Source organism: Salvelinus fontinalis, chromosome 5, assembly GCF_029448725.1.
Source record: "Salvelinus fontinalis isolate EN_2023a chromosome 5, ASM2944872v1, whole genome shotgun sequence".
NCBI lineage: Eukaryota > Metazoa > Chordata > Actinopteri > Salmoniformes > Salmonidae > Salvelinus > Salvelinus fontinalis.
In genome coordinates, this window is record NC_074669.1 from 66,313,961 (window position 1) to 66,336,238 (window position 22,278).

Here is a 22,278-nt window from a genome sequence, read left to right on the forward strand (position 1 = left end):
CACCCACCCCTCCCTCCTTCCTCCCTCCTTCCACCCCCCCCACCCCCTCCTTGCACCACCCCTCCCTCCCCACTCCTTCTACCTTCCACACACTACAGTGTGTGTGTGTACCTGTATCAGGCTGCAGGTAGCTGGAACAGTGTGTGTGTTTACCTGTATCAGGCTGCAGGTAGCTGGAACAGTGTGTGTGTTTACCTGTATCAGGCTGCAGGTAGCTGGAACAGTGTGTGTGTTTACCTGTTTCAGGCTGCAGGTAGCTGGAACAGTGTGTGTGTTTACCTGTATCAGGCTGCAGGTAGCTGGAACAGTGTGTGTGTTTATCTGTATCAGGCTGCAGGTAGCTGGAACAGTGTGTGTTTACCTGTTTCAGGCTGCAGGTAGCTGGAACAGTGTGTGTGTTTACCTGTATCAGGCTGCAGGTAGCTGGAACAGTGTGTGTGTTTATCTGTATCAGGCTGCAGGTAGCTGGAACAGTGTGTGTTTACCTGTATCAGGCTGCAGGCAGCTGGAACAGTGTGTGTGTTTATCTGTATCAGGCTGCAGGTAGCTGGAACAGTGTGTGTTTACCTGTATCAGGCTGCAGGTAGATAGACAGAGAAATAAACACATCAAATCTATTTTAACAACACATCATACTGTTGCTCCAGGGTGTGTCTGTGTCTTTGTCTGTGTGTGTGTGTGACTCACTGGGGGGGAATTTGCTGACGTTGTTGGAGAATCTGATGAGCATGTGAGCTGCTATCAGATGCTCCCCTCTCTTCACGTATATCTGAAATCAATCAAACAAAACATCAATACATCAACCAATACATTAATCAACCAATACATCAATCAATACATCAATCAACCAATACATCAACCAATACATCAATCAATCAATACATCAATCAATACATCAATCAACCAACCAATACATCAATGAACCAACCAAGACATCAATTAACCAACCAACCAACCAACACATCAACCAACCGATACATCAACCAACCAATACATCAATCAATACATCAACCAATCAACCAACCAACCAATACATCAACCAATACATCCATCAACCAATACATCAACCAACCAATACATCAACCAATACATCAATCAATACATCAACCAACTAATACATCAACCAATACATCAATCAATACATCAATCAATAAATCAACCAAACAATACATCAACCAATACATCAACCAACTAATACATCAATCAATACATCAACCAATCAACACACCAACCAACCAATACATCAATAAACCAAAACATCAACCAACTAATACATCAACCAATACATCAACCAATAAATCAATCAATACAGCAATCAATAAATCAATCAATACATCAACCAAACAATACATAAATCAATCAACACACCAACCAACAATACATCAATAAACCAAAACATCAAACAACTAATACATCAACCAATACATCAACCAACCAAAACATCAACCAACCAAAACATCAACCAACCAAAACATCAATCAATACATCAATCAACCAAAACATCAACCAACCAACCAACACATCAATCAATCAACCAATACATTAATCAATCAACCAATACATCAATCAATCAACCAATACATCAATCAACCAAAACATCAACCAACCAAAACATCAATCAATACACCAACCAACCAAAACATCAATCAATCAACCAATACATCAACCAACCAAAACATCAACCAACCAAAACATCAATCAATACACCAACCAACCAAAACATCAACCAACCAAAACATCAACCAACCAAAACATCAATCAACCAACCAAAACATCAACCAACCAAAACATCAATCAGTCAATACATCAATCAACCAACCAAAACATCAACCAACCAATACATCAACCAACCAATACATCAATCAATACATCAACCAACCAATACATCAATCAACCAATACATCAACCAACCAATACATCAATCAACCAATACATCAATCAATACATCAACCAATCAACCAATACATCAACCAACCAATACATCAACCAATACATCAATCAACAAATACATCAATCAACCAACCAATACACCAACCTACCAATACGTATGAGTGGAGGATGATGGGTAGTGTAGTTCTACCTTAACCAGGATGTATTAGTGGAGGATGCTGGCTGGTGTAGTTCTACTTTAACCAGGATGTATGAGTGGATGATGCTGGGTAGTGTAGTGGTAGAGCAGTAGAAGATGCTGGGTAGTGTAGTTCTACCTTCACCAGGCTGTATGAGTGGCGGATGCTGGGTAGTGTAGTTCTACCTTAACCAGGATGTACGAGTGGAGGATGCTGGGTAGTGTAGTTCTACCTTAACCAGGATGTACGAGTGGAGGATGCTGGGTAGTGTAGTTCTACCTTAACCATGATGTATGAGTGGAGGATGCTGGGTAGGTAGTTCTACCTTAACCAGTATGTATGAGTGGAGGATGCTGGGTAGTGTAGTTCTACCTTAACCAGGATGTATGAGTGGAGGATGCTGGGTAGTGTAGTTCTACCTTAACCCGTATGATTGCGTGTAGGATGCTGGGTAGTGTAGTTCTACCTTAACCAGGATGTATGAGTGGAGGATCATGAGGTTGGTGTTCATCTCAGCAGGGATTCTGATCTTCTGTGTCTGCAGCTCAGTGTACATACTGAACAGCACGTCATGGGCATTACGGTAGTTCCCTGGAACACACATGCACACAAACACGTCCTTTAGGATACGTATATGACTGTGTGTGTATATGAGTGTGTGTATATATGAGTGTGTGTATATATGAGTGTGTTTATATATGAGTGTGTGGATATGAGTGTGTGTATATATGAGTGTGTGTATATATGAGTGTGTGGATATGAGTGTGTGTATATATGAGTGTGTGTGTATATGAGTGTGTGTATATATGAGTGTATACATATGACTGTATGTGTATATGAGTGTGTGTATATGAGTGTGTGTGTATTGTCATGACGTTGGCCTGGGGGTAGGTTTATGACAGTCATAAATACCTCTTTCCCCCCTCCCCGTTCCTCTTCCCTACTGATGTGACATAAGAAAACCCTTTGGTTAACATAGAGATTCTGGGAACATCAGAAGTTGAGGGGGAAATGAACTATATTCTGGTAATCCGACCAACTGAACATATGCGGTGGTACTTAAGGTATATTATGTCAGTTCGGTTGCCCTCTGACACATTCTCATCAACGATAGAATGACATAAACTCTACTGTGGAAAGTCTAAACGTCAGAGGTATCGGATTCACATGGAAATGTTGTTTAATTAAAAATGTTTGAATATGAAATTATTAGTGAAGAGATGAAATGTAATTTTAGCTTCCAAATGAGAGATCTGGGTTTTCATAAGTTTGGGCCTCAGTTCAAACAGTGGCCCGCCCCTGTGAAGAGACATGGGTAATAAACTTTTCAGACACACCCCTCTCCCTCCACTATATAAAGCTATTGACAAAAATATAACTTCCTGTTCCGGGTACATTAGGATGACGATCCGATGTCAGAATGGTTCAGATAATAACAAGAATTTACAACTTTCAGATGAGACTGAAGTAAGATGACGATTGATGTTGACTGCTATTGACGTAAAATATGACTAAATCTTTAAGAGTTTATTCGGAAGATAACAGATCTATAAATATTATTTCGTGGTGTCCCTCTCTAGTTAATTACATTTACATGATTAGTTCAATCAGGTAATATTAATTACGGAGAAAGTATTTTATAGAATAGTATGTCATAGCAATTAATAATCTGGCATAGCCAAAGACACGACAGTATATATGACTGTGTGTATATACAGTACCAGTCAAAAGTTTGGACACACCTACTCATTCCAGGGTTTTTCTTTATTTTTATTATTTTCTACATTGTAGAATAATAGTGAAGACATCAAAACTATGAAATAACACATATGGGATCATGTATTTACCAATAAAGTGTTAAACAATTCAAGAAATTGTCAATAGTCTCTAGTGTAGTCTAGGGGTGAGTCTCAATAGTCTGGTTTAGTCTAGGGGTGAGTCTCATTAGTCTCTAGTGTAGTTTAGGGGTGAGTCTCAATAGTCTCTAGTGTAGTCTAGGGGTGAGTCTCAATAGTCTCTAGTGTAGTTTAGGGGTGAGTCTCAATAGTCTCTAGTTTAGTCTAGGGGTGAGTCTCAATAGTCTCTAGTTTAGTCTAGGGGTGAGTCTCAATAGTCTCTAGTTTAGTCTAGGGGTGAGTCTCAATAGTCTCTAGTTTAGTCTAGGGGTGTGTCTCAATAGTCTCTAGTTTAGTCTAGGGGTGAGTCTCAATAGTCTCTAGTGTAGTCTAGGGGTGAGTCTCAATAGTCTCTAGTGTAGTCTAGGGGTGAGTCTCAATAGTCTCTAGTGTAGTTTAGGGGTGAGTCTCAATAGTCTCTAGTTTAGTCTAGGGGTGAGTCTCAATAGTCTCTAGTGTAGTCTAGGGGTGAGTCTCAATAGTCTGGTTTAGTCTAGGGGTGAGTCTCAATAGTCTCTAGTGTAGTCTAGGGGTGAGTTGCAATATTCTCTAGTTTAGTCTAGGGGTGAGTCTCAATATTCTCTAGTGTAGTCTAGGGGTGAGTCTCAATAGTCTCTAGTGTAGCCTAGGGGTGGGTCTCAATATTCTCTAGTGTAGTCTAGGGGTGAGTCTCAATAAGGGGTCGACCGATTAATCGTAATGGCCGATTAATTAGGGCCGATTTCAAGTTTTCATAACAATCGGAAATCGGTATTTTTGGGCGCCGATTTGCCGATTTAAAAAAAAATTATAATAATAATATTTTTTACACCTTTATTTAATCTTTATTTAACTAGGCAAGTCAGTTAACCTGTTGAGGCTGGGGGCGCTGTTGTCACTATTTATGCTAATCGTGTAATTTTTGAAACGGCTTCCCACAAAATTCTTGATCGTACAATATGCATATTATTATTATTATTGGATAGAAAACAGTCTATAGTTTCTATAGGAGTTGAAATTTTGTCTCTAAGTGGAACAGAACCCATTCTACAGCAATTTCCCTGACATGGAGTCAGATTTCAGAAATGTTGGCCCCTGATCTGGAGTCAGTTAAAAGGCCACAGTTATTGCTGAGTATACGGACACTGCTTACGTCTTCCCCTGGATGCCTTTACGTGATGACGATTTGAATGGGGTCGATTGCGCGTTCACAGGCACTATAAATTAAAAAACCCTGTAGCTAGTAAGTCTTTTGGAGCTGCGTTATGCGCGTGGAGGACACCGACCCGCACCTGTTCCAAGCATTAGTGTGTGGAGTAATCTTTCTCCGGTCATGTTAAGACTCGTTATAGGAGTTAAAAACATCATAAGGTAGTTAATTTAAAGCGTTTTATAGCAATTTATATCCGTTTAGTGCGATTTTGGGACATTTATTTCTGAAACGCTGTGAATCGCTGGGCACGCTTCCAGTTCATGCTGAACGCAGTTGGCATTTCCACATGGCAAGAGGACAGCTTTCCACCAAAAGACGATTAGACCCAAGAAAGGATCCTTTGCCCAAGATACTGATGGAAGAACAGCTCAAAGTAGGACATTTTTATTATGATAAATCGTGTTTCTGTCGAAAAATGTTAGTGGCTTAGGACGCCATGTTTTTTGACGTAGCTTCGCTTGGCGCAAACTGTATTGAAAAGTAAGGATAATTTAAAAAATGTAATTCCGCGATTGTATTAAGAATTAAATTGTCTATCAATCGATGTCCACCCTATATTTTTTAGTCACGTTTATGAGTATTTATGTATAAGAGTAGATCACTGTCTAATATGGCGCACGGACATTTTCTCACCAGCTGGGCTACATTTCACATTGTCTAACCATGATTTTGGTGGCTAAATATGCACATTTTCGAACAAACTGTATATGTATGTTGTAATGTGATGTTACAGGGGTGTCATCTGAAGAATTCTGAGAAGGTTAGTGAAAAAAATAATATATTTTGGCGATGTTGACGTTATCGCTCACTTTGGCTAGAATCAATGCTGGGCTGCTATGTGCTATGTGCTGTGCTAATATAACGATTTATTGTGTTTTCGCTGTAAGACACTTAGAAAATCTGAAATATTGTCTGTATTCACAGGATCTGTGTCCTTCGATTAGTGTATGCTGTGTATTTTTACGAAATGTTTGATGATTAGTAAGTAGGTAAACACGTTGCTCTATGTAGTTATTCTAGTCCATTTGTGACGGTGGGTGCAATTGTAACCTATGCCATCTACCTGAAATATGCACATTTTTCTAACAAAACCTATCCCATACCATAAATATGTTATCAGACTGTCATCTGATGAGTTTTTTTCTTGGTTAGGGGCTATAAATATCTTAGTTTAGCCGAATTGGTGATAGCTACTGGTGTTGGTGGACAAATAAAAGATGGTGGATTATGCTAATGTGTTTTTAGGTAATAGATTTACATCTTTACATATTGTGTCTTCCCTGTAAAACATTTTAAAAATCGGACATGTTGGCTGGATTCACAAGATCTGTGTCTTTCATTAGCTGTATTGGACTTTAATGTGTGAAAGTTAAATATTTAAAAAATATATATTTTTTGAATTTCGCGGCTCTGCCTTTTCAGTGGGGGTGGGGGGGGGAGTGCCGCTAGCGGCACCCTCAGCCTAGACAGGTTAAGAACACATTCTTATTTTCAATGACGGCCTATGAACGTTCTGCCTCATTCAAGGGCAGAACAACAGATTTTTAACCTTGTCAGCTCGGGGGACCCAATCTTGCAACCTTACAGTTAACTAGTTCAATGCTCTAACACCTGATTACATTGCACTCCACGAGGAGCCTGCCTGTTACGCGAATGCAGTAAGCTAAAGTAAGTTGCTAGCTAGCATTAAACTTATCTTAATCAATCAATAACTGTCATTGCTCCAATGTGTACTTAACCATAAACATCAATGCATTTCTTAAAATCAATACACAAGTATATATTTTTAAACCTGCATATTTAGCTAAAAGAAATCCAGGTTAGCAGGCAATATTAATCAGGTGAAATTGTGTCATTTCTCTTGTGTTCATTGCACGCAGAGTCATGCAACAGTTTGGGCCGCCTGGCTCATTGCGAACTAATTTGCCAGAATTTGACGTAATTATGACATAACATTGAGGGTTGTACAATGTAACAAGAATATTTAGACTTAGGGATGCCACCCGTCAGATAAAATACGGAACGGTTCCGTATTTCACTGAAAGAATAAAGGTTTTGTTTTTCGAAATGATTGTTTCTGGATTCGACCATATTAATGACCAAAGGTTCGTATTTCTGTGTGTTATTATGTTATAATTAAGTCTATGATTTGATAGAGCAGTCTGACTGAGCGGTGGTAGGCACCAGCAGGCTCGTAAGCATTCATTCAAACAGCACTTTCGTGCGTTTTGCCAGCAGCTCTGATGTTTATGACTTCAAGCCTATCAGTCTAATGGCTGGTGTAACCGATGTGAAATGGCTAGCTAGTTAGCGGAGCACAGCGCTGTTTATGACTTCAAGCCTATCAGTCTAATGTCTGGTGTAACCGATGTGAAATGGCTAGCTAGTTAGCGGAGCACAGTGCTGTTTATGACCTCAAGCCTATCAGTCTAATGGCTGGTGTAACCGATGTGAAATGGCTAGCTAGTTAGCGGAGCACAGCGCTGTTTATGACTTCAAGCCTATCAGTCTAATGTCTGGTGTAACCGATGTGAAATGGCTAGCTAGTTAGCGGAGCACAGCGCTGTTTATGACTTCAAGCCTATCAGTCTAATGGCTGGTGTAACCGATGTGAAATGGCTAGCTAGTTAGCGGAGCACAGCGCTGTTTATGACTTCAAGCCTATCAGTCTAATGGCTGGTGTAACCGATGTGAAATGGCTAGCTAGTTAGCGGAGCACAGCGCTGTTTATGACTTCAAGCCTATCAGTCTAATGGCTGGTGTAACCGATGTGAAATGGCTAGCTAGTTAGCGGAGCACAGCGCTGTTTATGACTTCAAGCCTATCAGTCTAATGGCTGGTGTAACCGATGTGAAATGGCTAGCTAGTTAGCGGAGCACAGCGCTGTTTATGACTTCAAGCCTATCAGTCTAATGGCTGGTGTAACCGATGTGAAATGGCTAGCTAGTTAGCGGAGCACAGCGCTGTTTATGACTTCAAGCCTATCAGTCTAATGGCTGGTGTAACCGATGTGAAATGGCTAGCTAGTTAGCGGAGCACAGCGCTGTTTATGACTTCAAGCCTATCAGTCTAATGGCTGGTGTAACCGATGTGAAATGGCTAGCTAGTTAGCGGAGCACAGCGCTGTTTATGACTTCAAGCCTATCAGTCTAATGGCTGGTGTAACCGATGTGAAATGGCTAGCTAGTTAGCGGAGCACGGCGCTGTTTATGACTTCAAGCCTATCAGTCTAATGGCTGGTGTAACCGATGTGAAATGGCTAGCTAGTTAGCGGAGCACGGCGCTGTTTATGACTTCAAGCCTATCAGTCTAATGGCTGGTGTAACCGATGTGAAATGGCTAGCTAGTTAGCGGGGCACCGCGCTGTTTATGACTTCAAGCCTATCAGTCTAATGGCTGGTGTAACCGATGTGAAATGGCTAGCTAGTTAGCGGAGCACAGCGCTGTTTATGACTTCAAGCCTATCAGTCTAATGGCTGGTGTAACCGATGTGAAATGGCTAGCTAGTTAGCGGAGCACAGTGCTGTTTATGACCTCAAGCCTATCAGTCTAATGGCTGGTGTAACCGATGTGAAATGGCTAGCTAGTTAGCGGAGCACGGCGCTGTTTATGACTTCAAGCCTATCAGTCTAATGGCTGGTGTAACCGATGTGAAATGGCTAGCTAGTTAGCGGGGCACCGCGCTGTTTATGACTTCAAGCCTATCAGTCTAATGGCTGGTGTAACCGATGTGAAATGGCTAGCTAGGTAGCAGGGTGCGCGCTAATAGCATTTCAAACGTCACTCGCTCTGAGACTTGGAGTAGTTATTCCCCTTGCTCTGTAAGGGCCGCGGCTTTTGTGGAGCGATGGGTAACGCTGCTTCGAGGGTGGCTGTTGTCGATGTGTTCCTGGTTCGAGCCCAGGTAGGGGCGAGGAGAGGGACGGAAGCTATACTGTTACACTGGCAATACTAAAGTGCCTATAAGAACATCCAATAGTCAAAGGTATGTGAAATACAAATTGTATAGAGAGAAATAGTCCTATAATTCCTATAATAACTACAACCTAAAACTTCTTACCTGGGAATATTGAAGACTCATGTTAAAAGGAACCACCAGCTTTCATATGTTCTCATGTTCTGAGCAAGGATCTGAAACTTTAGCATTCTTACATGGCACATATTGCACTTTTACTTCTCCAACACTTTGTTTTTGCATTATTTAAACCAAATTGAACATGTTTCATTATTTATTTGAGGCTAAATGGATTTTTATTGATGTATTATATCAAGTTAAAATAAGTGTTTTAACAGTATTGTTGTAATTGTCATTATTACAAATAAAGTTTTTTTTTTTTTTTTTTAAATCGGCAGATTAATCGGTATCGGCTTTTTTGGTCCTCCAATAATCGGTATCGGTATCAGCGTTGAAAAATCATAATCGGTCGACCTCTAGTCTCAATAGTCTCTAGTGTAGTCTAGGGGTGAGTCTCAATAGTCTCTAGTGTAGTCTAGGGGTGAGTCTCAATATTCTCTAGTTTAGTCTAGGGGTGAGTCTCAATAGTCTCTAGTGTAGTCTAGGGGTGGGTCTCAATAGTCTCTAGTGTAGTCTAGGGGTGAGTCTCAATAGTCTCTAGTGTAGTCTAGGGGTGGGTCTCAATAGTCTCTAGTTTAGTCTAGGGGTGAGTCTCAATAGTCTGGTTTAGTCTAGGGGTGAGTCTCAATAGTCTATAGTGTAGTCTAGGGGTGAGTCTCAATAGTCTCTAGTGTAATCTAGGGGTGAGTCTCAATAGTCTCTAGTGTAGTCTAGGGGTGAGTCTCAATATTCTCTAGTGTAGTCTAGGGGTGAGTCTCAATAGTCTGGTTTAGTCTAGGGGTGTGTCTCAATAGTCTGGTTTAGTCTAGGGGTGAGTCTCAATAGTCTGGTTTAATCTAGGGGTGAGTCTCAATATTCTCTAGTGTAGTCTAGGGGTGAGTCTCAATAGTCTGGTTTAGTCTAGGGGTGAGTCTCAATAGTCTGGTTTAGTCTAGGGGTGAGTCTCAATAGTCTCTAGTGTAGTCTAGGGGTGAGTCTCAATAGTCTCTAGTGTAGTCTAGGGGTGAGTCTCAATAGTCTCTAGTGTAGTCTAGGGGTGAGTTTCAATAGTCTGGTTTAGTCTAGGGGTGAGTCTCAATAGTCTCTAGTGTAGTCTAGGGGTGAGTCTCAATAGTCTCTAGTGTAATCTAGGGGTGAGTCTCAATAGTCTCTAGTGTAGTCTAGGGGTGAGTCTCAATATTCTCTAGTGTAGTCTAGGGGTGAGTCTCAATAGTCTGGTTTAGTCTAGGGTGTGTCTCAATAGTCTGGTTTAGTCTAGGGGTGAGTCTCAATAGTCTGGTTTAATCTAGGGGTGAGTCTCAATATTCTCTAGTGTAGTCTAGGGGTGAGTCTCAATAGTCTGGTTTAGTCTAGGGGTGAGTCTCAATAGTCTGGTTTAGTCTAGGGGTGAGTCTCAATAGTCTCTAGTGTAGTCTAGGGGTGAGTCTCAATAGTCTCTAGTGTAATCTAGGGGTGAGTCTCAATAGTCTCTAGTGTAGTCTAGGGGTAAGTCTCAATAGTCTCTAGTGTAGTCTAGGGGTGAGTCTCAATAGTCTGGTTTAGTCTAGGGGTGTGTCTCAATAGTCTGGTTTAATCTAGGGGTGAGTCTCAATAGTCTCTAGTGTAGTCTAGGGGTGAGTCTCAATAGTCTGGTTTAGTCTAGGGGTGAGTCTCAATAGTCTGGTTTAATCTAGGGGTGAGTCTCAATAATCTCTAGTGTAGTCTAGGGGTGAGTCTCAATAGTCTGGTTTGGTCGAGGGGTGAGTCTCAATAGTCCCTAGTGTAGTCTAGGGGTGAGTCTCATTAGTCTCTAATGTAGTCTAGGGGTGAGTCTCAATAGTCTGGTGTAGTCTAGGGGTGAGTCTCAATATTCTCTAGTGTAGTCTAGGGGTGAGTTTCAATATTCTCTAGTGTAGTCTAGGGGTGAGTCTCAATAGTCTCTAGTGTAGTCTAGGGGTGAGTCTCAATAGTCTCTAATGTAGTCTAGGGGTGAGTCTCAATAGTCTGGTGTAGTCTAGGGGTGAGTCTCAATAGTCTCTAGTGTAGTCTAGGGGTGAGTCTCAATAGTCTCTAATGTAGTCTAGGGGTGAGTCTCAATAGTCTCTAGTGTAGTCTAGGGGTGAGTCTCAATAGTCTCTAATGTAGTCTAGGGGTGAGTCTCAATAGTCTGGTGTAGTCTAGGGGTGAGTCTCAATAGTCTCTAGTTTAGTCTAGGGGTGAGTCTCAATAGTCTCTAGTGTAGTCTAGGGGTGAGTCTCAATAGTCTCTAATGTAGTCTAGGGGTGAGTCTCAATAGTCTCTAGTGTAGTCTAGGGGTGAGTCTCAATAGTCTGGTGTAGTCTAGGGGTGAGTCTCAATAGTCTGGTTTAGTCTAGGGGTGAGTCTCAATAGTCTCTAGTTTAGTCTAGGGGTGAGTCTCAATAGTCTCTAGTGTAGTCTAGGGGTGAGTCTCAATAGTCTGGTTTAGTCCAGGGGTGAGTCTCAATAGTCTCTAGTGTAGTCTAGGGGTGAGTCTCAATAGTCTGGTTTAGTCTAGGGGTGAGTCTCAATAGTCTCTAGTGTAGTCTAGGGGTGAGTCTCAATATTCTCTAGTTTAGTCTAGGGGTGAGTCTCAATAGTCTCTAGTGTAGTCTAGGGCTGAGTCTCAATATTCTCTAGTGTAATCTAGGGGTGAGTTTCAATAGTCTCTAGTGTAGTCTAGGGGTGAGTCGCAATATTCTCTAGTGTAGTCTAGGGGTGAGTCTCAATATTCTCTAGTTTAGTCTAGGGGTGAGTCTCAATAGTCTCTAGTGTAGTCTAGGGGTGAGTCTCAATAGTCTCTGGTGTAGTCTAGGGTGAGTCTCAATAGTCTCTAGTGTAGTCTAGGGTGAGTCTCAATAGTCTCTGGTGTAGTCTAGGGGTGAGTCTCAATAGTCTCTAGTGTAGTCTAGGGTGAGTCTCAATAGTCTCTAGTGTAGTCTAGGGGTGAGTCTCAATATTCTCTAGTGTAGTCTAGGGGTGAGTCTCAATCGTCTCTAGTGTAGTCTAGGGGTGAGTCTCAATAGTCTGGTTTAGTCTAGGGGTTAGTCTCAGTAGTTTCTACTGTAGTGTAGGGGATTCTCATTAGTATGTTGTCTGTTATACTAATGCTGCCACTAGATTTGGGTCAGATGGACCTGTTAGTGAGCATTTTAATTTGGCAGTCTAGTTCGACAATTGAGATGCACCGCTAGGAGGAAACAAAACAAGACAATTGAGATGTACCCCTAGAAGGATATTAGACTAGATTATTGAGATGTACCCCTAGAAGGATATTAGACCAGATTATTGAGATGTACCCCTAGAAGGATATTAGACCATATTATTGAGATGTACCCCTAGAAGGATATTAGACCATATTATTGAGATGTACCCCTAGAAGGATATTAGACTAGATTATTGAGATGTACCCCTAGAAGGATATTAGACCACACTATTGAGACTCACCCCTAGAATGATTTTGAGAGGTGATGCGACCCAAAGTGTCATTATATTCCAACAGTAATGAAAAAAATGACAAATCTATATTCTACGAGTATTACATAATATATTAGATTTAATGATAACAAGACAAGTACAAACCAGCCGAGGCTCTACAACAGTTTTAAAACATTGTAGTGGTCCACATTAGTCCCTCAGACACTTTGACACTTCAGTGATATGCCCAAAATAACACATTTAAATGTAAATATAGTTACAGCAGTTAATAATTAGAGGGAACTATGATCAAATAAAAACATAAAACAATTAAAAATAAATAAATTGTACAATAGGAAAGTTTATTTTAGTTATTTTCAGTAGAAACATTTTGACGGATAAATAGTGTGGAAGTGTGAATACCTCATGAATTAATGTCTGTGAGAGGTTAAGTGTTAAATAATAGTAACGTGTAATAAGGGCCTTCCATCAAATCACCTGTTTACCAGCGACAGCCGACAGCTGGCGTTTTGGCAGTGTCGGAGGTGTAGCTGAATCCAAATCAGCTGTCAAATCGGTAAGCACGAAAAGTACACCGGTCCTTCTCGGGTTACAAGTTCAGAACGAGTGTGTTGTTTATATAGAAAATATTGACGATGAATTTGGGAAAAATCATTATAACCTAATCGAGGTGTAGATTACATCTCACATTCCAGTGTTCGAACCAAGGCTACATGGGATTTCTGTTAATGTACCTTCCTGCAGCCAAGGTATATATATTTTTTATTTATTTAAATCAGTTAAGAACATTTTTTTTTTTTCGATGACAGCCTAGGAACTGCATTAGAGCTGTCAATTTGGGGTGAGGCGACAGGTAGCCTAGTGGTTAGAGTGTTGGACTAGTAACCGAAAGGTTGCAAGATCGAATCCCCGAGCTGACAAGGTAAAATTCTGTCGTTCTGCCCCTGAATAAGGCACTGTTCCTAGGCTGTCATTTTAAATAAGAATTTGTTCTTAAAACTTCTTCTCAATACGGGGGCGCTGTTTTCACTTTGGAAAAAATTGTGCCCAAATGAAAGGGCCTCGTCTTCTGTTCTAGATCATACAATATGCATATTATTATTACTATTGGATAGAAAACACTCTCAAGTTTCTAAAACTGTTTGAATTATATCTGTGAGTAAAACAGAACTCATTTGGCAGCAAACTTCCATACAGGAAGTGAAAAATCTGAAAACGAGGCTCTGTTTCAGGCCCTGCCTATTCAACTGGCTTTTATTTATCGAGATGTATGCACTTCATACGCTTTCCACCAGATGTCAACAGGCAGTGGAAGGTAGAATGGGGTGTCTAGCTTGATCTGAGGCCGAACAAGAGCTTTTGGAGTGACAGGTCCGGTATTTTCTTTGTCTTCGACGACGCGCGAGGGACCTCGACATTGTCTTCTGAAAAGCGTTCTGTATACACGGCGAATATCTCCGGCTCTGATTTTATTTGATACATTTGATAATAACATCATAAAGTAGTTTTTTTCAACTGAGTTTTATCAGTTTATTCAACGTTTATTGGGACTTTTGGAGTTTTCCGCCAAGAGAGGATGGGAATGTTAGCAACCTTGGCTAGCATTGTGGTGCGAATTCGACAGAAGAAATGGACATTCTAAAACCAAACAACGATTTATTCTGGAAATAGGTTATTGTATAACATTCTGATGGAAGCTCAGCAAAAGTAAGACAACATTTATGATGTTATTTCGTATTTCTGTGTAATATGTTGATGTCTATTCTCCGCCGTGTTGGTGAGCGCTGTCTCACAATAACCCAAGCTGTATGTTGTGGTAAAGTTATTTTAAAAAATCTAACACAGCGGTTGCATTAAGAACCAGTGTATCTTTCATTTGCCATACAACAAGTGTTTTTATGTAAAGTTTATGATGAGTTCTTTGGTCAGATTAGGTGAGTGTCCAAAATATCTCCGGAGATTCTGGTGAATCGTTGCTACGTATTCACAATGTATAACCAGTATTTGTAGCTATAAATATGCACATTTTCGAACAAAACATAAATGTATTGTATAACATGATGTTATAAGACTGTCATCTGATGAAGTTGTCGAAAGGTTAGTGATTCATTTGATATTTTTTGCTGGTTTTAGCGAAAGCTACCTTTGCGGTGAATAAATGCGTTTGTGTGTTTGGCTATTGTGGTAAGCTAATATAATTCTATATTGTGTTTTCGCTGTAAAACACTTAAAAAATTGGAAATATTGGCTGGATTCACAAGATGTTTATCTTTCATTTGCTGTACGCCATGTCTTTTTCATAAATGCTTTATGATGAGTATTTATGTACTTCACGTTGCTCTGTAATTATTCTGGCTGCTTTGGTGCTATTTTTAATGGTGGCTGCAATGTAACTAACTATGATTTATACCTCAAATATGCACATTTTCGAACAAAACATAGATTTATTGTATAACATGTTAAAAGACTGTCATCTGATGAAGTTGTTTCTTGGTTAGTGACTAATTTTATCTCTATTTTGTCGGTTTTGTGAAAGCTACCTATGCGGTGGAAACATGGTGAAAATATGCGGTTGTGTGTTTGGCTATTGTGGTTAGATAATAGAAATACATATTGTGTTTTCGCTGTAAAACATTTTAAAAATCGGAAATGATGGCTGGATTCACAAGATGTTTACCTTTCATTTGCTGTATTGGACTTGTGATTTCATGAAAATTATATTATATGATATCCCTGTCCCGTTAGGCTAGGCTATGCTAGTCAGCTTTTTTGATGAGGAGGATCCCGGATCCGGGAGGGTGATGAAGTAGAGGTTATAACTGACTTGCCTTGTCAAATAAAATAGACAGAGCTATGGATGCAAGGACTGAATATCAGAATATCAGAATTATAGTTTTAATAATGTTTTAAAGCTATACAGTGTTTGTTTTGCATTGTTTAGAAACATTGGAGTAAAAACAAGCTTATATTTGGGGTTTTGATGGGATACGACAGTTGAGCTAAACTCATGAGGTATTCATATGTTATATTCTTCTAGAATCAATGGGTAGATATAACTAATTTATAAGTCAAAAAATGGGTGTAGCAACTAAGGATTCTAGCTTTAAGGCTATAACTATGAGAGCTGGGAAACAGTTAATTGGTTAAACCAATGCCACACCAGCTATGCCCCCATGCTATTAGCTAGCCTAGCAGCTAGCAGAGCCACAGCAGCTATGCCCCAGGCTATTAGCTAGCCTAGCAGCTAGCAGAGCCACAGCAGCTATGCCCCATGCTATTAGCTAGCCTAGCAGCTAGCAGAGCCACAGCAGCTATGCCCCAGGCTATTAGCTAGCCAGCAGCTGTACCATCAACAGAGCCAAACTGAGAGGCAAGGCAGCCTGAGAGAAGGCAGTGGGTCGGGGAGCACTTCCTGATGTGGTTGATGACCCTGAAAAAGTAGGAAAAACAGAGATATTGTTCAGTAAATTACAAAAGGGGATTGTGTTTTCATGTTTCTGTTCAAATGTTGACGTTGCTCGTATAGATGTGTACGGTGACAGTGAAACAGGGGCGGACTGGGACCAGAAATTGGCCCTGGCATTTCTAACATATTGGCAATTTTTTCTCTAAATTATTAACCAGATCATTATAATTTTTAACCCCAGAAAAACACGTTAGACAGACCCACTGGACTGAAAATGGACCAGCCCATCTGGGCATTTGCCAGAAATGCCAGATGGCCAGTCCGCACCTGGAGATTAATACTTACCAGCACTGAAGCTTCCTGGTAGAATATTCAGGGAGGTGGAACTGCTGGTGAGAAGTGCCTGTACGCTGCTTGAGCTGGGAACCGAAGACTGCTTGTCGTACACGAGGATCATGTCGGTAACTACAGATCCACTCCTACTCAGGAGAAGGAGAGAAAATGGACAACCCTCAGAAATCATCATCATCATCAGCAGCAGCATTGTCAAATAACAGAAGGTAGAACAGAAACCTAGTCAATCAGTAATGAGAATTCATACACTTACCTGAATGAGTTGACAATGGAACGACGGAAGCCTGGGCTGTTAGCAAAAGCCTTGTCCACCTGCGTTGAAAGATTAACATAGGATTATTATGATAGGGTTTTACAGGAGGCATGTACAGGCTCACTGATGATAGGGTTATACAGGAGGCATGTACAGGCTCACTGATGATAGGGTTTTACAGGAGGCATGTACAGGCTCGCTGATGATAGGGTTTTACAGGAGGCATGTACAGGCTCGCTGATGATAGCGTTTTACAGGAGGCGTGTACAGGCTCACTGATGATAGGGTTTTACAGGAGGCATGTACAGGCTCACTGATGATAGGGTTTTACAGGAGTCATGTACAGGCTCACTGATGATAGGGTTTTACAGGAGGCATGTACAGGCTCACTGATGATAGGGTTTTACAGGAGGCATGTACAGGCTCACTGATGATAGGGTTTTACAGGAGGCGTGTACAGGCTCACCGATGATAGGGTTTTACAGGAGGCATGTACAGGTCTAAAAGGGACAATTACATTTATTTATTAAACCTTTATTTAACTAGGCAAGTGACTTAGACCGCTGTAATACAGCCTGGAATCGAACCAGGGTCTGTAGTGGCGCTTCTAGCACTGAGATGCAGTGCCTTAGACCGTTGTGATACAGCCTAGAATCGAACCAGGGTCTGTAGTGACGCCTCTAGTACTAGGATGTAGTGCCTTAGACCGCTGCCCTACGATTTCCCCCCAAAAATGGTTTGTCATACAACAGTAAAACACGTGTCAAACAGCCTTCCTCCCAATGAAGTTTCTGTGTGAGAATTACCAGAACAATCTGAGCTACCAGAAATATTCCCCTTCCTACGCTGGCGTGGAATCGCCTAGATACTTACCTCAGAGGTCACTTTGGCAGCCAGAGTCTTGAACTCTGAAGAGGACGGGTTGGAAAGATTTGAGTTGAACGTCTGGTCGAGACTGAACTGAAGACTCATTGCTCCTTCACTAGAAGACGGAGGGTCAGGTGATGCAACAGCAGCGGAAGTGGTTGCTGCTGCAGGGGCGGTGGTGGTAACAGCTGCTGCAGGGACGGTGGTGGTGACAGCTGCTGCAAGAGCGGTGGTGGTAACAGCTGCTGCAGGAGCAGTGGTGGTAACAGCTGCTGCAGGGGTAGTGGTGGTAACAGCTGCTGCAAGAGCGGTGGTGGTAACAGCTGCTGCAGGGCGGGTGGTGGTAACAGCTGCTGCAGGAGCGGTGGTGGTAACAGCTGCTGCAAGAGCGGTGGTGGTAACAGCTGCTGCAGGGCGGGTGGTGGTGACAGCTGCTGCAGGGGCGGTGGTGGTAACAGCTGCTGCAAGAGCGGTGGTGGTAACAGCTGCTGCAGGGCGGGTGGTGGTGACAGCTGCTGCAGGGGCGGTGGTGGTAACAGCTGCTGCAAGAGCGGTGGTGGTAACAGCTGCTGCAGGGGCGGTGGTGGTGACAGCTGCTGCAGGGGCAGTGGTGGTAACAGCTGCTGCAAGAGCGGTGGTGGTAACAGCTGCTGCAGGAGCGGTGGTGGTAACAGCTGCTGCAGGGGCGGTGGTGGTAACAGCTGCTGCAGGGGCAGTGGTGGTAACAGCTGCTGCAGGGGCGGTGGTGGTGACAGCTGCTGCAGGGGCAGTGGTGGTAACAGCTGCTGCAGGGCCAGTGGTGGTGACAGCTGCTGCAGGGGCAGGAGTGGTAACAGCTGCTGCAGGGGCAGTGGTGGTAACAGCTGCTGCAGGGGCAGGAGTGGTAACAGCTGCTGCAGGGGCAGGAGTGGTAACAGCTGCTGCAGGGGCAGTGGTGGTAACAGCGGCTGCAGGGGCGGTGGTGGTAACAGCTGCTGCAGGGGCAGTGGTGGTAACAGCTGCTGCAAGAGCGGTGGTGGTAACAGGTGCTGCAGGGGCTGTGGTGGTGACAGCAGCTGCAGGGGCAGTGGTGGTAACAGCTGCTGCAGGGGCGGTGGTGGTAACAGCTGCTGCAGGGCGGGTGGTGGTAACAGCTGCTGCAGGGGCGGTGGTGATAACAGCTGCTGCAAGAGCGGTGGTGGTAACAGCTGCTGCAGGGGCGGTGGTGGTGACAGCTGCTGCAGGGGCGGTGGTGGTGACAGCTGCTGCAGGGCCGGTGGTGGTGACAGCTGCAGCAGGGGCGGTGGTGGTGACAGCTGCTGCAGGGGCAGGAGTGGTAACAACTGCTGCAGGAGCGGTGGTGGTGACAGCTGCAGCAGGAGCGGTGGTGGTGACAGCTGCTGCAGGGGCAGGAGTGGTAACAGCTGCTGCAGGAGCGGTGGTGGTGACAGCTGCTGCAGGGGCGGTGGTGGTAACAGCTGCTCCAGGGTCGGTGGTGGTAACAGCTGCTGCAGGGGCGGTGGTGGTAACAGCTGCTGCAGGGGCAGTGGTGGTAACAGCTGCTGCAGGGGCAGTGGTGGTAACAGCTGCTGCAAGAGCGGTGGTGGTAACAGGTGCTGCAGGGGCTGTGGTGGTGACAGCAGCTGCAGGGGCAGTGGTGGTAACAGCTGCTGCAGGGGCGGTGGTGGTAACAGCTGCTGCAGGGGCGGTGGTGGTAACAGCTGCTGCAAGAGCGGTGGTGGTAACAGCTGCTGCAGGGCGGGTGGTGGTGACAGCTGCTGCAGGGCGGGTGGTGGTAACAGCTGCTGCAGGGGCGGTGGTGGTAACAGCTGCTGCAGGAGCGGTGGTGGTAACAGCTGCTGCAGGGCGGGTGGTGGTGACAGCTGCTGCAGGGCGGGTGGTGGTAACAGCTGCTGCAGGGGCGGTGGTGGTAACAGCTGCTGCAAGAGCGGTGGTGGTAACAGCTGCTGCAGGGCGGGTGGTGGTGACAGCTGCTGCAGGGCGGGTGGTGGTAACAGCTGCTGCAGGGGCGGTGGTGGTAACAGCTGCTGCAGGAGAGGTGGTGGTAACAGCTGCTGCAGGAGCGGTGGTGGTGACAGCTGCTGCAGGGCCAGTGGTGGTGACAGCTGCTGCAGGCGCAGTGGTGGTAACAGCTGCTGCAGGGGCAGTGGTGGTAACAGCTGCTGCAAGAGCGGTGGTGGTAACAGGTGCTGCAGGGGCGGTGGTGGTAACAGCTGCTGCAGGGCGGGTGGTGGTGACAGCTGCTGCAGGGGCGGTGGTGGTAACAGCTGCTGCAGGAGCGGTGGTGGTGACAGCTGCTGCAGGGGCGGTGGTGGTAATAGCTGCTGCAAGAGCGGTGGTGGTAACAGCTGCTGCAGGGGCGGTGGTGGTGACAGCTGCTGCAGGAGCGGTGGTGGTGACAGCTGCTGCAGGGCCAGTGGTGGTAACAGCTGCTGCAGGGGCGGTGGTGGTGACAGCTGCTGCAGGGGCAGTGGTGGTAACAGCTGCTGCAGGGCGGGTGGTGGTAACAGATGCAGGAGCGGTGGTGGTGACAGCTGCTGCAGGGGCGGTGGTGGTAACAGCTGCTGCAAGAGCGGTGGTGGTAACAGCTGCTGCAGGGGCGGTGGTGGTGACAGCTGCTGCAGGGCCGGTGGTGGTGACAGCTGCTGCAGGGGCAGTGGTGGTAACAGCTGCTGCAAGGGCGGTGGTGGTAACAGCTGCTGCAGGGGCGGTGGTGGTAACAGCTGCTGCAGGAGCGGTGGTGGTGACAGCTGCTGCAGGGGCAGTGGTGGTGACAGCTGCTGCAGGCGCAGTGGTGGTAACAGCTGCTGCAGGGGAGGTGGTGGTAACAGCTGCTGCAGGGGCGGTAGTGGTAACAGCTGCTGCAGGGACGGTGGTGGTGACAGCTGCTGCAGGGGCAGTGGTGGTTACAGGTGCTGCAGGAGCGGTGGTGGTGACAGCTGCTGCAGGGGCAGTGGTGGTAACAGCTGCTGCAGGAGCGGTGGTGGTAACAGCTGCTGCAGGAGCGGTGTTGGTGACAGCTGCTGCAGGGGCAGTGGTGGTGACAGGTGCTAACGGGGCTGTGGTGGTGACAGCTGCTGCAGGGGCGGTGGTGGTAACAGCTGCTGCAGGAGCGGTGGTGGTAACAGCTGCTGCAGGAGCGGTGGTGGTGAAAGCTGCTGCAGGGGCAGTGGTGGTGACAGCTGCTGCAGGAGGGGTGGTGGTGACAGCTGCTGCAGGGGCAGTGGTGGTAACAGCTGCTGCAGGAGCGGTGGTGGTAACAGCTGCTGCAGGAGCGGTGGTGGTAACAGCTGCTGCAGGGGGAGTGGTGGTGACAGCTGCTGCAGGGGCAGTGGTGGTAACAGCTGCTGCAGGAGCGGTGGTGGTAACAGCTGCTGCAGGAGCGGTGGTGGTAACAGCTGCTGCAGGGGCGGTGGTTGTAACAGCTGCTGCAGGAGCGGTGGTGGTGACAGCTGCTGGAGGAGCGGTGGTGGTGACAGCTCCTGCAGGGGCAGTGGTGGTGACAGCTGCTGCAGGAGTGGTGGTGGTAACAGCTGCTGCAGGGGCGGTGGTGGTGACAGCTGCTGCAGGAGCGGTGGTGGTGACAGCTGCTGCAGGGGCGGTGGTGGTAACAGCTACTGCAGGGGCGGTGGTGGTGACAGCTGCTGCAGGGGCGGTGGTAGTGACAGCTGCTGCAGGGGGAGTGGTGGTGACAGCTGCTGCAGGGGCGGTGGTGGTGACAGCTACTGCAGGGGCAGTGGTGGTGACAGCTGCTGCAGGAGCGGTGGTGGTGACAGCTGCTGCAGGGGCAGTGGTGGTGATAGCTGCTGCAGGAGCGGTGGTGGTGACAGCTGCTGCAGGGGCGGTGGTGGTAACAGCTGCTGCAGGAGCGGTGGTGGTGACAGCTGCTGCAGGGGCGGTGGTGGTGACAGCTGCTGCAGGGGCTGTGGTGGTGACAGCTGCTGCAGGAGTGGTGGTGGTGACAGCTGCTGCAGGAGCGGTGGTGGTGACAGCTACTGCAGGAGCGGTGGTGGTGACAGCTGCTGCAGGGGCAGTGGTGGTGACAGCTGCTGAAGGGGCGGTGGTGGTGACAGCTGCTGCAGGGGCAGTGGTGGTAATAGCTGCTGCAGGGAAAGTGGTGGTAACAGCTGCTGCAGGAGCGGTGGTGGTGATAGCTGCTGCAGGGACGGTGGTGGTGCTAACAGCTGCTGCAGGGACGGTGGTGGTGACAGCTGCTGCAGGGGTGGTGGTGGTAACAGCTGCTGCAGGGGCAGTTGTGGTAACAGCTGCTGCAGGGGCGGTGGTTGTAACAGCTGCTGCAGGAGCGGTGGTGGTGACAGCTGCTGCAGGGGCAGTGGTGGTGACAGCTGCTGCAGGGGCGGTGGTGGTAACAGCTGCTGCAGGAGCGGTGGTGGTAACAGCTGCTGCAGGAGCGGTGGTGGTGACAGCTGCTGCAGGTGCGGTGGTGGTGACAGCTGCTGCAGGGGCGGTGGTGGTGACAGCTGCTGCAGGAGGGGTGGTGGTGACAGCTGCTGCAGGGGCAGTGGTGGTAACAGCTGCTGCAGGAGCGGTGGTGGTAACAGCTGCTGCAGGAGCGGTGGTGGTAACAGCTGCTGCAGGGGGAGTGGTGGTGACAGCTGCTGCAGGGGCAGTGGTGGTAACAGCTGCTGCAGGAGCGGTGGTGGTAACAGCTGCTGCAGGAGCGGTGGTGGTAACAGCTGCTGCAGGGGCGGTGGTTGTAACAGCTGCTGCA

The 22,278-nt window shown here is 45.9% G+C and overlaps 1 protein-coding gene across 1 annotated transcript in view; it reads right to left on the bottom strand.

Annotated features, from left to right (window-relative positions):
• Nucleotides 1-572: 572 nt before the first annotated feature.
• The window catches only part of LOC129856177 (uncharacterized), a 36,342-nt gene continuing 14,636 nt past the window's right edge, over nucleotides 573-22,278 (bottom strand). Inside the window, exons 4-8 of the mRNA XM_055924278.1 lie at nucleotides 16,680-16,738; nucleotides 16,418-16,551; nucleotides 2,536-2,660; nucleotides 688-769; nucleotides 573-577 (exon numbers count right to left, since the gene is read on the bottom strand). Of these exons, the coding sequence (XP_055780253.1) occupies nucleotides 573-577; nucleotides 688-769; nucleotides 2,536-2,660; nucleotides 16,418-16,551; nucleotides 16,680-16,738 (405 nt within the window). The remainder of the gene's footprint in view (nucleotides 578-687; nucleotides 770-2,535; nucleotides 2,661-16,417; nucleotides 16,552-16,679; nucleotides 16,739-22,278) is intronic.